Source organism: Catharus ustulatus, chromosome 9 (assembly GCF_009819885.2).
Source record: "Catharus ustulatus isolate bCatUst1 chromosome 9, bCatUst1.pri.v2, whole genome shotgun sequence".
Classification (NCBI taxonomy): Eukaryota; Metazoa; Chordata; class Aves; order Passeriformes; family Turdidae; genus Catharus; species Catharus ustulatus.
Window position 1 is genome coordinate 26,050,746 of NC_046229.1, and position 16,989 is coordinate 26,067,734.

Genomic DNA, 16,989 nt, shown 5'->3' on the forward strand with positions numbered 1-16,989 from the left:
TTCTCCAGCCTGCTATTCAGCTGATGGCCTTGCACTGATTTCCCTCAGGCTTCCAGCAGTTGATCAGCTGGGATTTTCTGTTCAGGACAAGCCACTTGCAGAAACACCTTGGTCCAACACACATTGCTGAAGGTGTGTCATTGGTGCCTGGCACAGCACTGGCTACTGACTGCTCCAAGAAGTGACAAGGAATGAGCTGTGACCTTGCCACCAACCTCCTGCAATATCCTTACCTACTTCACTCTTATCTCCCTCTGGGACAGCCAGCCTGGCCATATGGATCAGTGCAAGGAGGAACAAGATGTCCCAAGCTCCAGACTCAAACTTTAACAGTAATGCTGTCAGCTGATTATGGCAGGACTGACCCTACCTGGTCAACACCAGAGACAACTACTGAATAGGGAGAGAATTCCCACAGGCCTGAATTACAAACACCCCTTCAGCTGGTCCCAGGTAAACCCCACCCCAGATTGCAACAACTTCTGCTTGTCTGGCAGAGGAAAAGAGCCCAGATTGTACAAATCTGAATTTCACTTTTCCTGCCCCTCAAGAGAGTTGCCTTGGCTTGGAACAATACCTTTGGCTCCGTAAAAGGAGCTGCAAGAGTAATCAAAGTATTGCCCACAGGAGGCTTCACTTAAACTTTCTTTTTAACCTACTTCACTGTAATCAGATAACTGCGTTTAGGACTGCTTTTATCCTACTAACACTGAAGTGTGTTACCTGCAAGCACCATCTGCCAACTCTATCCACTTGAAAACCAAAAAAATGCCACTAGGGAACATGAAATTCTCTCCATTTAGCTTTCCAAAGTGCTCCCAGGTGATCTTTGGAAAAGAACTGTAAGCACTACATTTTTGAAGGAAACTTTGTTGCTGTATCACTGATTCAAGAACCCTTCAGTGGGTTCTTCCTTTTTGAAATTAGAGAGGAGAATAACTCTCCAAAGCAATCTGGAATTGAAGAGTGGAAAAGGCAGCAACTTCTGGCCTGACAGCAGCATAGGATGTTCTGCATCATCAGGAGTGTATTAGTCATGTTACTTCTACTGTAGAGTTTCAGAGATGGGTAAGGATAACAACCCCTCATATTCTGCTCTTAGATAAACCTAACACTGGGGCTAGGCTGAACATGAAACTTGTGAGAAATAGCCACCACTGTGACACCTGTTCAAGTGGAATACACAGAGATACCAGAACTAAGTGTGGGGAAAAGAAAGGACAAAGGCAAGTTCGTTTGGCTGGAATGCTGCCATGTATTTAAGGAAACCAGAACTGCCAACACCTGGCAGCTTTGCTCATTCACAGAAGAGATCTTAGCTCAGAGTTACTACTGATAAGTCACCACAAAACTGCACCTGAACATCCACTGTAGTCCCTTGTCTCTGTACTCCTCTGCAGCACACAACCACTGTAAGCTCTGAGCAGACAACTACCTAGAGTGACTACACAATTCACTACGGGTTCAGTAACAAATGGAAATTCAGTAGCAGCCACGTCACCGCTCCTTCCCATTCTCCTGGGATCAGCTCCTGCCTGGAGGCAGAACCCTGGAAACAGACCTGAACGCAGAGTAACATGCAACCTGGAGTTACAGCTGCCCCCAGGCAGGACTGGCTTTAACTCAGAGGGCATTTTATCCTGTGCTGTTTCTTACCTTAACATGCCCTCTCTCTGGATCATAGCCGGCCAGGTTTTAGGAATGATGCATTTTAGGAATAGGCTGTTTCACAATAATCTCATATTCCAAAATGCTGAACACTTTTGGCCTGGTCCCCCTTCCAGGATGCTGCGCTGGCAGTAAGGCTTGGACAGACTAGGAAGCAGCCTCCATACCTCAGTGTGAAAAGGAGGTGAGCGTAACAGCAGGTAATTCCACAGCTTTCCCACAGTGCTGGTTTTGTGACCACAGCCGTGCCGGGATCAGGGCTAAGTTCTGCTACCTAAGTCTAAACTGTCCCTTCAAAGTACAACAGGCAGCTCAAAACGGTCAAACTCCAGCTTGGGAGGAAGGAGTGGCTTACTGGAACAGGGTGTGCTGGAAGTCTGTAACATCCTGATGAACAAACCCATCTGCATTAATCAGCAGCACAGTGAGTGGGGTAGGGCTGTGTGAACACGGCAGCGGAGACTCCGGATTGATCATCTTCTGCTAACTCAGCCTCCTCTACCTTGATTGCTGCAGCTGCTGGAACCTCTTCTCCCACCTGGATGTCTCCAGGGAGGTGCACAGGGCCTTCTGCCTGTGCCCCCACATAGGTGGGAGTGCTGTACTCCATGAGAACAGTCTTGAACTCTGCCAGGGGCGCATTGGTGCGGACTCCCATGGGGTCGAAGTGGGTTCGGCTCACGCGGTATCCAGCCTCTGACAGATAGTTCAGGAACTTGTTTAACCTGGGAAGAAACGCAGCAAAACCAAACCCCCGTATTTAGAACGGCCATGGTGCTGGCGGGGCTGACTCAGAACGAGCTGTGTGTCAGTGTCAGAGCGGGCTGAAGGTGAGCCCACACTTACTTTGGCATGTTCATGCCCTTGATGCTGTGCCGGTGGATGTTGTAGTAGAACGGGGGGTGCTCGGTGCTGTGCTCGGCCCGCTGCCGCTTCGCTATGCCGCGCAACACCTCCTCGCTTTTCCTCTTCCCTGCAGCACAACAAGGCCACTGACACCCCTCAGCACTCACAGGCACCCCAGCAAAGCCTCAGACAGGGCACAGAGAACAAAGCCACACTGCAACTTCAGCTGTGTGCCTGCTTTTGTAAGCCAGTGTTTGCACAGGTAAAATCTGGCCTGAATCTAATATCAACAGGCCAGTTGTAACAAGTCAATTAAAGTGGCCTTCATTTGGCATTCTGCTTTTACCAATAAATATGATTCTGGATAAAGATAAAATAAATCCTGTACTAGGTGGGGAAAAAACTCCAGAGTGCAATACTGTTAAATATAAAAAAAGCTACACCAAAATGCTCCACTTACCATGTACCAAGTAGGATTCTACAGAAGTATTTGGTGTTCTGATATAGACGCCACACTCTTCTAGAATACAATTAGAAGGCAAAATTAATTCTACTGTAAAGTGGCAAAATGCTTTAAGTACACAGAAGGAAATAATTCAATTATTCAATAATGAACTCTATGGATACACAGCTGTTAAACAACTTACCACAGATCAGCATCTCCAAACATCACCACAAAGCCAGTCCTCTCTGTGAACAGGCTGCCCCTTTTCTTACCTTGTTTGTTCTCGTCACCAGGACTGTGGGTAGAAAAATGTTTGGGAGTTGTGCACTCTGATTCACAGATTAATGTCTTCAGCAGTGGCTGAGCTTCATCCAAGCCATACTGCACAGCCTCCAGGAGCATCCTCCTGAGGAATCCAGTGTTAAAGAGAGCTCCTGACCTACAAAACACAAGAGAAGTCAAAAGTTAAGGCTTCTTAATGGAAGATGCTCCAAAATTCTCTTGCCCAAATTGATTAGCAATTATGTTACACTGAACTGATTTTTTTGCAATGACAGCAACACTGGTCTTGTTAAAAAAAAAAAATCTCAAGAATAGTAATTTTATTTTGCCCTATGATGTTGAGAAAAGTCATTCAACCCCCACAAGAAAGGTACTGTTGATTGCCAACCATCTTTAATACTGATTTGAAATGGCTATAAGACTTAAAAATATTTATGCTTGTTTCTACAAATATTAATTAACAAGCATTTGTTACCATCAGCACATGTAACGAATTATTCAATAAATTCTCCATAAGTATAGAGTAACAAAAGTTACTTAATATTTGGCAATTAGAGGAAAACAGAGACAGGTCCTCCTGTGCAGGACATATTCTATAAGTGCACTAAATGTGAAATTTAAAAGGTGTTACTATTTATTAACTGGTTTGAACAAAAGGAAAACTGAATACCCCATTAAATTCAAATCCACACTTGGTTTCCTGAGCTACTCCTGACTGCTGTACCTCCTTTTCATAGTGCTAAAATAAAAATTGTTAGGGTATGAACAGCTGAGCTTCAGAGCTCCTGGACCCAGAGTGCCTCCCCAAATGTGTCTTTTGATGTGAACTTACCAGAGAGGACCAAGAAGCACTGCTGTCTTCCCAGGCATGCTGCCGTGGCAGTCACAGGGCAGCTGCTGGTAAGGGTTTTCTGCAGCAGAAAAACAGCATTTAAATTGTATGGAAATAGCCAGCCATGCCTGTGTTACTGCACAGACAGAAACATGCAGTGGGAGCTCACTTCAGTGAGGAATTTGGAAGGGCAAGAGCAGAAGAGTGGCACTATTTTAACTTCTGCCAAGCAGTTCATTTATTTAAAATATAGTGAGATTTAGTGATGGATGACTTGATCTATAAGCAGTGTTAAAACCCTGAAGAAAAAAAAAAAGCAACATAACTTCCCTATGTGTCTTTCAAGCAGCAAGGAAAATATCTGCCTTCCTACCATTACATAAGCAAATGTCCAGATTAACAATAAGTGCCAACTAAAAATTCAGAAACATCAGCCAGCTACATCTGCAAAACATAGTCCACCTATGAGTCTTGTAAGGCCTGTGCAATTAAGGCATTAAGCAAACAATTACAGTAAATTCACGAATACAAGCCGCACTGACTATAAGCCGCATCTCTGGGTGTTGGCAAATATTTCGGTTTTTGTCCATAGATAAGCCGCACACGAATATAAGCCGCTCTGTCGTTCGCAGCGAGGACCCGCGTGCAATTAGTAACAGAACCGCGGCAGGGCGGGGTTTGCTGGCTGAGCTAAGGCTGTGCAGGCTCGGCCCGCTAGGGGCCGCTGACGGGGCCAGGTGGTCCAGCACGGTGCTGCAGCTCGGGGCCGGCCGCCGCTGCCACTGGGCTCGGTCACCCCGGGTCGGCGCTGCCCCGCGGTGGCAGGCAGGGACGGAGCTTCCCCTGCTCCTACGGCAGCGGCGGCGGGTGGGGACGGAGCTTTCCCGCGCCCGTGGCGCCGGCGGCGGGCAGGGATGGAGTTTCCCCGCTCCTGCCGCGGCGGCGGCGGGCGGGGACAAAGCACCCCGTCGGCTCCCCGAGCCGCGGCAATGGCTGCGCGGGGCTCCCGTCGGCTCCCCGGGCCACAGCAATGGCGGCGCGCGCTTCCCCCCCCCTCCCCGAGCTGCGGCAATGGCGGCGCGCGCTTCCCCCCCCTCCCCGGACCACAGCAATGGCGGCGCGGGCTTCCCCCCCCTCCCCGGGCCACAGCAATGGCGGTGCGCGCTTCCCCCCCCCTCCCCGGGCCGCGGTAGGGGCGGCCCGGGTCCCCCCTCTCCTCCCCGGGCCGCGGCAATGGCGGCGCGGGCTTCCCCCACCCTCCCCGGGCCGCGGTAGGGGCGGCCCGGGTCCCCCCTCTCCTCCCCGGGCGGGCCCCCCCCCGTCTCTCCCCTGGGCTGTGGCAGAGGAGGAAAGAGAGCTCTCCCGCCTCTCTCCCCGCCCCTCGTGCTTCCTACAGGGAGCCAGGCTCCACCCGCGGTGCAACAAAGTAGCGATTTGTAACAATCGCAAAATGCCCACTTTGCAGCTGCTCGGCTCAGCACTCTGGCAGGCACTTCTGAGGTTGTACTAGCCGCTCCTGATTATTAGCCGCATTTCCGGTTTAGGAGCAAAATCTTAGTCAAATTGGTGCGGCTTGTATTCGTGAAATTACTGTAATTTACAAATTAAGATTTCTACTGTAACACTGTACTCAGCTACTCATCCCCATCATTAAAACTTTTATCTGATTTTTAACAATATTTTAATACCAGGCTCACTCCATGCTTGTGCATCTGACTCTGAGCAGGGCAAAGACACCATGAGCTGACAGCAAGCTATCCAAGAGCCTCTAACTTGGAAACAAGGTTTTAGGGTTTATATTCATTCAAACTAGCATCTCCAGGAGTGCAATTTTTGTCCCTGCTTCTGCTAACCTGTCTGTGGAGACAGCCCATTAACAATTGCAGGGAAAAACCAGACTGCTCAGTCCATTGCATTTTAAGGAACTGAAATGCAGCTGAAAAAAACACCAAAAGCTCTCTAGCTGCTGCTGTCTGGAGGAACCCCATAGTATCAAAGGCTACCCACACCTAGGGCTTTTCCTGAAGTGCCAGATCCATGGACATACCAGGCAGCTCCAGCAGACTGGGAGGATGTTCTGTGGAAGGGACCTTAAAGCCCCAACCAGTGCCAAGCCCCTGCCCTGGGCAGGGACATCTTTCATTAGCCCAGGCGGCTCCAAGCCCCGTCCAACTTGGCCTTGGACACCTCCAGGGATGGGACAGCCACCACCTGAGCAATTTGTGCCACAAATCCAGTCCATTTACAGGAAAATCCATGCAGACAACCAATACAGCCCAGGGCCATGAAGGACAGTGCCCTCTCCACCTCACACACACAACTCACTGTTACAAGGGAATTGCTACTAATGGGATGTAAATAAAAACAAGGCACAGAGAGATAAAGTGCAAAAGAAAAGCCATTTACCTTCCATCATATTGCCCTCTTTCTGAAAAACCCTCTCTTCACACCACTGGCAGTGGATGAGGTATCGGACCTTCCTTGCTGAATCATCTGCAGGGGTTGGGCCCCGCAGAACTCTGACCACCACCAGAACAAAGTGTTCCAGAGCTACTGCCAGCAGCACTTCAATGCCTTTGTTACAGCGAGCTGCAGCTCTGGGGGAGAAACACACAAAAACCTCATTGTACTGAATTCAGCAAGCAAACACTGCCATGGACACCTGAACCTGCTGTGCACAGCCACTTCCTAGAGAGGTACTGAAGATTTGAGAGAGGAGGAGGAAGTGTTCTTTCTGAAGTGCCTCATCTTGGGGCCTTCCTGGCAGGCCAGGCAAATCAAATTTTACTTCTTTTTATCATAGCTAGAAATAGCTGCCACCTGCATCATCACATGTGCAGGGAGAGGGAAGGGGAAATCTAAACACGTTCAGGTCAGCATTTGTGCTCTGGCATTCCCAAACCTCTGGTGATTTCATTTCCTCCTCATCTTTCCCCAAGCAGTTGTTCCATCTCTTGCCTGTACCATTTTTCTCCAATTAGGTTTTAGGTCTTCATTTATTTAATGGACTGAGTTTACTGAGAGTATCTATATGCAAATAACTGATTTCACAAGTCAGTAATCACATCCATCTTTGAACCTCAAGTATGAGGACCTGCAGCGAACATCAGGTTCCACTGAAGCAAGTGTAATTAAATGCTTAGCTAGAAGCCATTCATCCAGTTTATTTTGTATTTAGGAAGTCCTATGGAGCTCTAAAATGGCAAAATTGATAGAGAAATAGAGTTTGCAAGTCCGGTTATTTTTTTTTCACATTACCATCCCACCCCATTGCTCTACTGATGCATTTTCACCTTGCCCAGTCACTAATTATTTCTAATAATTACCTAATAATTTTTTAGCCTAATTGAAATGGTTCAGCAGTACCTTGTGACAGCAGCAATTACAGTCCTGGCTGCCAGCTCCTTGTAGTACTCTGTTCTGACAATATTGCAGCCATAGTGACGCTGGGTCACGTGCTGAGCCTTGGCATAGAGGGAGCTGATGTCTGTGGATGTCAATGACACAATCCCAAGGTTTCTCACATTTCTAAAGGCAGAGTCCAGGTAATTCACAGAAGTTCCAAAGGGATCCAAATGGCTGAAAAGAAAGGACGTACTAATGAGTGTCTACAAATGCTCCAGAGTCTGGCTCTACACTGAGGAAAACACTGGCTTATAACCTTCACCTGTGATCACATTTAACACAGAAAGAAGGAACAGGACTAAAACTTCCAGCGCTGCTTAGATTTGGAAGTTAGTCATTAATAACATGAAAAAATCCCATCACTTATTCTGATATCTGAGGGTTTGAATGTATGTATCTATATACCTAACCTGGAAGAATCAGCCTGCTTTAATTCAGAGTTAATATGCTACAAAATGGATAAAAACAAGAGATGCAACAAACATATTTTAAACCCAGAAGTTTAAAAAAACCCCTAAAACTGATTTGGTATTTCCCTTCAGCAAACAGACAGTGAAGTTACAAAAATAACCCACCCAGGGTTAAAATTTTCATGTATATTTATAATCCATTCTGAATGTCAGAAAGACTAGTATTTTTCCAGCACTTTCTAAAACATTTAAAATTAAAGTTCTGTCCCCACACCGTTTTCACAACAAAATTACATTTCAAGTGACTGTTGGTTGAATCTTTTATCATTCCAACTTCTCCAAATAATCATATACTGGGAAATGGGGTGGGGTGTGTCACTACAAAACAGAAAATTGACAGAGACATTCAATACTTACATAAAATCAAAAGATCTCAAATGCATGACAACATTGGCATCCATTTTTGTCACCTCAATGGTGTCACTATTTTCTTCTCCATTTCCCACAGTTTCATTGTTGTCTTGTTCCCTAATGTTCAGTTTCACCTTCATTTTGTTTAAATGACAATTTTCCTTAATCATTGACACAGAATTTTCATTACAATCATTAATTGTAACTTTCACAGAACTTCTGAGGTGCTTTGCCCACTGCAATCCCATGATACCTGAGGAAAAACAGAATTTAAGGACATTAAGACAACTGATCTTAAGAAGAGCATTGAATTTAATATTATTTACAGCCTTTTTAAAAGCCTTAATACAGCTTTTGACAGCTGTCTTTTGGTATGGGAACTCATGACTCCCTATGTAAGAAAATTGTGTACCTCACATTATTTTTGAGTATGTGATGTCATGAATTTCTGCTGCTTCCTTCTATTAGATATTAACCAAAATATTAAAGAAATGGACTTTACCAGTGGCACCAAAAGCATCCAAACATTCGATGGGTTTGCGCTCCCCAGCAAGCACGGCCAGTGCACAGAATATCAACTGCCTAGAAGATAAAAAATGGCCATAGCGTCTAAGTTGAGAGAATATTTTTACCTCCTTTTCCTTATTTATTTCCCTTTAACCTACTACTTAGTGGAATAGTGGAATATTTAAGCTAAACTCCACTTTTTACAGGGAAAACCTCAGCTATGTTGAAAAGCTGAATTCTACAGTTGAATATTCTTAAGGTAAGATCTAATAATTACAGGAAAATACTTAATTACTTCAGAAATGACACTATTTCACATACAGTGTTCTTAGGTATAATTATTATTAGTCAAGAAGTTTTCTAATGAGAAACTCCTTTCTCCTGCCCCTTGAACAGAAGTTTTGCAGGGTTGCTTTTTAAAACATGTCTTTTTCATTACAAATTCCCCCACCCCTCTGATGCATCCTCCTACTCCCTGTTCTCTCACCTGTTGAGTTTCATTTTAGGATTAAAATAGGAATCTGTTTTCTGGGGTGTGGAGTGGTTGGGAAGAACCTGCACATCTGTGGCTGACTCTTTCACCACTTCGTAAGATGACTTGGGAGCACGAACTGAAACAAGTCATTGAGGCAGAAGGAAAGAATCAGTGACAACTGGAATTAATATTAACACTGTTGGTAAATTACACTGAAAAACTGCTTCCATAAAGCAAGAAGTCTGGGTTATGCTGCAATCCAGCCAGCACATGGACCAGTTTACAAGGATGGGAGGAAGCAGGCAACATTCTAATCTCAAAAGTGGCAAATAAGGATCATGCTCTACTACAATTTTTTTCTCATAAAACATCAGATTTGTTCCTCAGTTGGGCTCTTATGTATCCACTCCAGTTTAAGAAAGCCAGTCTCTCAGCCTGAGGCTTAGCACATTTGTTTTGCAAGTTTAAACATAATACATTGCTAATTAATTAAAAGCCTGTTAACATATGTATCTCAATGAATTGCAAAAATCCCTGATCTGTTTTAAGTTATTGAACAGCCCCATGAAATGTGCACAAACAGCACAAGCACATGGACAATTCCAGCACCAGAGCTGTGTAAACAGTCTGTGGTAAAACAAACTTTCAGATGTGACAGCTGTAAACACAGGCTGCCATTCCTCTGAGCAATTCATGCCCAGTCTAAAATCTACCTAGGAATAACCAGGAGAAATTTGTATCAACTGGATACTTTCCAGTGCTCACCCTGCCTCTCCCAGGCCATTCAAACACACACATGGTGTACCTGCTCCACCTTCAGGGACCCCAAGAGCTGCCAAGTGCCTACAGATCACAAAGCCTTGGGATTTCTCCTCCCCTTGTGAGGAAAAACTGCCTCATGCATTGTGTTAAAAAATGCTAAATGGGCCATTCTTTACTCAGAGCTCTCAAGGGAAGCACACAGTGATCAATGCATTTCATAGCACAAAATCTATAAAGATATGGGATATGGTACTACTGTAACTTTTCAGACATGCAAATTGATGCACAGGCATCAAACTACTCATATTCCAGTTATTGAAAATGTTTTAACCTGGTTTATGCAAGTTTTGAAACCAAAGTCTCATTCTGGACAAAGTCAGGCAGGATTGTAAATTTACCAAAGAACTACTGACACCTCTATCACGACTCTGGAAAAAACATCACCTTGTTTTGGGAACCCAGGCTGGTGCAGTCTGGATAAAAAGCAAAGGATTTGCAGAAATATTTACTCCAGATTTTTTTTTTCTGTGGATGCCATGTCTCTCACTCTTCTGGAGACACACAGGCTGGTACTTACAACATTAAGGGTGAGGGGAGTACTAGTTATCTCAATAACAACACAGGAACTGGTCAATGCCAGACTAAATCACAACTCTGCTACACTTCTGATGAAACAAAAGTTCTGAAATATTAAGGGCATATTTTTCATTAGCAAGACTAACTCTGTTTCTGTGTTTTTCCTGTGCCTGCCACCCTTTATCACAGTTACTACACATGGTGTATGACAGAAAAAGACAGTGTTTCATGTCAGTCAGAGCTCACCTGTGATAAACCTTGACTCAGTCTCTCCTTTGTTCACATGACGATTAATGTGACCTATCATGTCAGTTCTTCGTACTATAGTGGCTGAGCAGATGATACAGTGGTAATGAGCTCCCATCTTTGACAATGTCTGTAAAATAGAGTCTTTTACGTAGTTTCAGAATACATAAAACATGGTGCAAGTAGAACTGAACACAGGCATATGAGAAGTCATCTGTTACCTCTAGACCACTCAAAATATCTGGAATCTACAGCCACAGCTGATCTAGGCAGCTGCCCCTCACAATGAGAGGGGTACAACCACATGCAGTTACTCAAGAGTTCTATCACACATCCTGGACCAAGAAGCTTTTGGCATCACACACAGAGGAGCAAGATGTGTTTGGTGACTAAACAGATCTCAGAAGCTCCCCTCAGTCACCCACTTCCCCCACTTTGTACAGTAACAAGAATTTCTGTGATTCAGCATTTTTACCTGGTCTCCAACAAGGTTGGGTTTTACTGGCCGACAGGATAAGTGACAGATGCACATTCTGTACCCTGGAAAACAAATGCCATCCCAGAACAGTAAATGAACAGCATGTCTGTGGCCTGCACCACATGCTCTTGCTTCAGATTTCACAAGACAGCAAGAGAACATCACCAATTATCTGGTACATTCATTCTCTGCACAGGGAAATTTATCAGTTAATCATATATTTTAAACTTTAAAATGCAAAGAATTAAAAATTTATTTTAATAAGTCTCTGAGCATCTTACAAAGCTACACCAAGTCTCCAGTTCAAAAAGTATCTGTGAGTCTTTCAAAAAAGATTGTTACCTGGCTAAAACACTTGTGTGAAGACTCCTATAAACATATGTTCCACAGGTGAAGAAAACCAAAATGAGACACCTGATAATCCACTTGCAACATTTATGTTCAACTTTATCTTGCTCATTTTTCCCCACAAACCCAGATTTTAAAAAACACACACTGCTCACTTTATTTTCCTTCCTAAACTTCTTGCAGGGATTGTAATGTACCTTGCAATCAGATCACAGTTTATTAAAAAAACCAGTTAAAGCTACTAAATACTGAAACTACATAAAGATTTCAAGTGTTTATCAGAACCCATGGAATCTTTGTGATCCACCAAAACTGACCACCAGCGTGTGTCTGATTATTATTAATATATCACCAAAACTTAATTGAAGTAGTTTTCATTCCATACATATTTAAAATTTTATGATTATTTTCAACTGCCAAGCAGTTATTGGTGTTTTTCTAAAGGGAAAATGCACAATTTTAACCATTTTGGCTGGAGAAGAATAGAGTTAGTTCACATTTACATTTTGCATCCCAGCTCAAAATTCATTCTGTCAAAATCTGATTCTAATTCAGAGCTGGTAACAAAATGCTTAATTCAAGAGGAATTTTGAAAGATGAAACACAGAACATACCCACAATTTCTTCTAGTATTTACTATTCAAACCCAATTGCCATTACCTTCAAATTCAACAGAAACCTTCCAGTGCAAATTCTGCAAGTGACGATGGAGTTTGTGGCTATAGCAAGCTTTGAATTTCTCCTCAGGACACAACGGACAAGGCTTCCTTTCATCTGAAAATACAATTAAAAACTATGAGAAACATGAAATGCAGTTACCACTTGTGTTAGCTGAGAGCAGGCCAAGAGAAAAAAGCCTGAAGGCAAAATCAACATGAGTTAGAGATTAAATCCTCAGGGAACATCCTATTTCATGCGCAAACTTTACATTTATGGGTTGCCTCTTTCTGCTCCACAGAATAGAGACCAAAATCACTATAACTTTAAAACTCATTAACTTCTACAACCTTTGTGTTTTGGTTTCTAATATTTTTTTACTCCAGCAAGATGAGGCTAATGAAACTTCTGAGAAGTACTGAGGAACAACAGAACTTCACAGATAACATGCAAGGACTAGAAATGTTTAAAAAAAACACCAAACCAAAAGACCAAACAAATCAGGAGGTTAGAACAACTCTGTTGTTTCAATTCCTGGTTCTTTTGGACAAAATAAGCAGCTGATATCTAAGTTGCAAAAAAAGGCAATGTACCCTGTATAAAATAATTCTGAAAAATATAAAATAATTCTTGGAAATCCTACATATGACAAAAAGCAGATGCAAGGCTGTGTAACAAAGGTGTTGAAGCCCTTGGAGTACTAACCTAAATAAAAACCAGCTGAATGTCAAAGAACTTAGCAGAACAAGAGAATAAATCATAAAGCTCTTTTTTATAAAACCCCTTGTCTTCAAATATCATAAATATATGTAGTGTATTAAAGATAAAAACTAAAGGAAAACGTAAATACCTGTAACACAAAGATCTGTGTTCCGGGACGCTGCTGTGGAAAACTCACCTTCTCTCAAGTCAGCCAGTTTCTCTAGATCAGCAAGGTGTCTCTGAATTGAAATATGTTTGTCTAAAAAAATCCAAAAATATTTAGAAGTTAAACATTCTTAGTTTAAAAATTGCTTTTAGTTTACTGCTGCTTTTCTATGCAACATTTTAAATCTTGCACTGTTATAGAATGACTGCAATAGTGATTGGAATACTTGTTTTTGTACTTTTACTTCCATGGCAGCAGGAATGAATGCAAAAATTATCCCCAGAATTAACTATTTAATGAGATTCATATATTTTAATATTTTCCTACTTCCTTTTAATACTGACACACAAACTCTCTAAGATAGAAATACCCTTATTTGAAAAAAACCAGCTGAAAACATCAAGTCACATTCCCTTCACACCTGGCTTTACTGCTCAGCATTGTTAGTGAATGCAAATCATGCACAAAAGCAGGGCAAAAACATCATATGAACAGACTGGCAAAACCAAGTATCAACTATAAGTGGACCAAATTTAAGAACAATTATTCACTGTGGAGCCAGAATACATTAAATTCTACCATTTTCTTCTTTCCCTCAGTAAACAATTTAACCTTTAAATCTACCACCTGATTTTTCAACTTATCGGTCAGAATTTGCCAATACCAAGAAAATTAGGTTGAAATCTGCTTTATTTATTCCAGCACACAGAACATTCCAGTCCACTGTAACACAGATTCTGTAGCAACTTTAAGGTTTACAGTGTTTTTACAAGGATAAATCTTCAGGTTTTCTTATGCCAGACAATGAAACTGATCCACATGGTAAGGACACAGAGGTGAATTTTAAAATGAGATTTCACACATTCCCTTCACCTTTCCTCCCCTGTATTTTGACCCTTCCTGCAGCACATGACACAAATATTAAGAGTTTATTAGCAAACCTCTTGGGTAATTAGATGATATATCCAAAATGTTGCTATCAGATTCCCTTGGGCGTTCTTCCTCCGCTCCTTTTTCTTCAGCTTCCAATTCTGACTTGGGAATTTTCACATCAATGTTGTTGCTTTTCACTTTTTCAGAGACCACCAAACCATCTTAAAACCAAACAAAAACACAGTAAGTGTCACTGATGTAACTGAACTACATAAGCATGTACATTTATTTCCAATAATCTGGTGCTGACTACAAGCATGAAGGAGGAAAAAAACAGTAGGAGATGAATTTTCACTTCAATTATCCTTGGAAATCACTGTGGAATAACATCAACCTGGACAGCTGAAATGACTATTCATGCATCAGCATCAGATATTTAAGGTGAACAAAATAACATTTACATGTTATATTCTGGCAAGCTGCACTGAAGCAAGGCAAAGCAGGCAAGGAGGAGCTCCAAATTCTCCTGACAATTTACTGTCAGCTCTGAAACTTTGGTAACAGTTTAGTTCAGGATTCAAACAATACAAAAAGGACTATGGCAGGAATTTGCTATCAGCAGAGGCAGTGATGAGGGTTAAGTGATGATGCCATCAGCATTTGCAAACGAATTATTTCCTGGGGCAGTACAGGATGGGCCTGGTGAAATATTTGAAATATTTCAAGCATTTAAACAGGCTGAGAGATGGGGCAATAAAATGATGAGAATAGTCAAATCCAGGGAAAATAACTAGAGGAAGAGGTAGAAATCCCCAGAAGGTGTGATCCTGTGAGATCCAACCCCTCTCCAAGGGACACAAGGAAGCACTAGGAAAGGATTCAGAAAGCCACATATATCTATAAATATTGTCCTCCTCCCAGCAAGATTCCAGGGGACTGGTGGGATGAATGAAGTTTCAACCACGGGTAACAAGAAATAAAAGTCTGGCATCACTTTGTAACTACCAAGAAGCAACAGAGCAGGCCAAGGCTTTCCAGCCTGGATGGGACAGACATGAGTTTTAGGAGCAGACAGAGCACAAAAGGCAACCCACATGCTGTCTATCCCAACACAGAAACCGGGATGCACCTCATGGACAAAATACAGACCTACAAACTGGATTGTGTAGGAAGTTATTTCCAGAGGATGGAGGAATGTATGGCTGTTCTCTGGATGCAGCAGGGAGGAACCTGGGATGGTGGAAAATGGGCTTTAAGGTCCCTTCCAACTCAAAACCATTCCATGATTCTCTGATTTTGCTGGACTTCCCTATCCACCTATTCCTGACCTCAACTTAAGACAGGCTGGAAGGATCTCAGCAGCTCTTCAGATTCCCCTAGGCTACTTTTGTTTGTTTTCTTTTTGTTGGGTACAAATATCTCATATTACGAAACTAAGAGAAAATTGAAGGAATACCTCAAGACAGGGGCTCAAGAAACTGAAGAAACAGAAGCACAGAGTAAAATTATTCTACCTACCCTAAAATCTCAGGATAAATAAATAAAATATCAGGAGGTGCATTGCTATGCAGAGATTATTGCTGTGTTCCTCACAGACCTGTTTTAAGCTGAAAACTCACCTAAGAAAGATTTAAATGGAGCCTACTGCTCCATTAAAAAATTGCAGGATTCCTGGTGATAGCTTCCACATGTTTTATTAATATAAAGATAGAAAGAAAACGAGTAAGTAAAAGCATGTTTGGTAAGAAATACCTAACAGCTATTGATTAGTGGCAGGAAAAGTGGAAACAGTTATAAAAATGCATAGCGAGAGCACAGCAGTGACAAAAAAACAGCAGAATTGGACAGTCTGCATCTTCAGAGCACGAGGAGAAGTTAAAATGGTTGAAAAGGATAATGTATGCACATATGTAAAAAAAAAAAAATCTAGTTAATATGTAAATGTATAAGGAGAGAAGTAAACTTTCACGCTGAACGATGAAGAAAAGCAGGCTGCTACCGAACCAAGACGTCAGGATTTTTTAAATGCTCACCGGGAATCACTGATTACGCACAAACAGAATAACGCTCTAGAGAGCCTAAAATATACTTACACAAGTAAAAGAATTAATTACAAGAGTCGGTTCACTCGAACCGCAAGGCTGCAGCAGCAGTGGGCTGGAAGCAAGGGGTCATTTGGGGAGCTGGAAATCCAGCAAAATGTTTACAGAATTCCAGAGTGGGTCAGGTCGAAGGACCACGGCGGTCCAACTTCCCCGCTCCAGCAGGCTCGCCTTCGAGCATACGGTGCAAAAGCGTTTTGGTTTAAAAAAAGGCGAGGAAAGATGCGCGGCCGAGCCCACGCCGGACTTCGGGCTCCCCAGGGACCTCATGGAGTAATAAATGATCCCCAAAGACAAAGTATCGTTAGGTCTGGGAAAGAAAGAAGCGACAGGAGCGCGGGTTCAGGCGCAGCGAGGCCGGCAGGAACACGTGTGGCCCCACACCACGATGGGAAAACAGGAGACCCGAACTGCGCCTCCCAAGGCTGGCCGGCGCGGGCGGACAGAGACGAGAAGCGGCCCCAAGCTGCAAATTCGAACCCGCCCGGGGTGTAAATTCAAACCCGCTCGGGCTCCGCATGGCGCCCGCCCATCCTCAGCCCCGGCACGGAGGGCCCGGCTCCCCGCCCGCCTGATCCCCGCCCGTTCTCACTGAGCGCCGCCGGCTCGCCGTCGCCTTCATGCTCATGGCTATGGTCGTGGTTTTCCTCCTCCTCTTCCTCCTCCTGCTGCAGCTGCTGGCGCTGCCCCAGCGCGGCCTCCGCCGCCTCCAGCGCTGCCATGTTCCCGCCGCGGAGCCCGCACGCTGAGGGCGGCCCGCCCGGCCTGCTCCGCCTACACTTCCCAGCCGCGCCCGGG

General features: G+C 43.6%; 1 protein-coding gene across 4 annotated transcripts; it reads right to left on the reverse strand.

The window, feature by feature from the left end:
• Positions 1-1,231: 1,231 nt before the first annotated feature.
• Positions 1,232-16,949, reverse strand: TRMT1L (tRNA methyltransferase 1 like). Of its 4 annotated transcripts, none has more exons than XM_033067212.1 (16): positions 16,784-16,949; positions 14,158-14,310; positions 13,247-13,309; positions 12,352-12,465; positions 11,341-11,405; positions 10,866-10,995; positions 9,294-9,417; positions 8,802-8,881; positions 8,306-8,552; positions 7,440-7,652; positions 6,480-6,670; positions 4,074-4,152; positions 3,232-3,398; positions 2,975-3,034; positions 2,515-2,698; positions 1,232-2,393 (listed from the first exon to the last, which is right to left on the reverse strand). In XM_033067212.1, the coding sequence occupies exons 1-16, from the start codon at positions 16,911-16,913 to the stop codon at positions 2,078-2,080; spliced, it is 2,316 nt and encodes a 771-aa protein (XP_032923103.1). In that variant the 5' UTR covers positions 16,914-16,949; the 3' UTR covers positions 1,232-2,077. The 4 variants fall into 4 exon arrangements, with proteins under 4 accessions (XP_032923103.1, XP_032923104.1, XP_032923102.1 ...); XM_033067213.2 differs by having other exon boundaries at positions 2,515-2,641; positions 13,199-13,309; XM_033067211.1 differs by having other exon boundaries at positions 13,199-13,309.
• Positions 16,950-16,989: the final 40 nt, after the last annotated feature.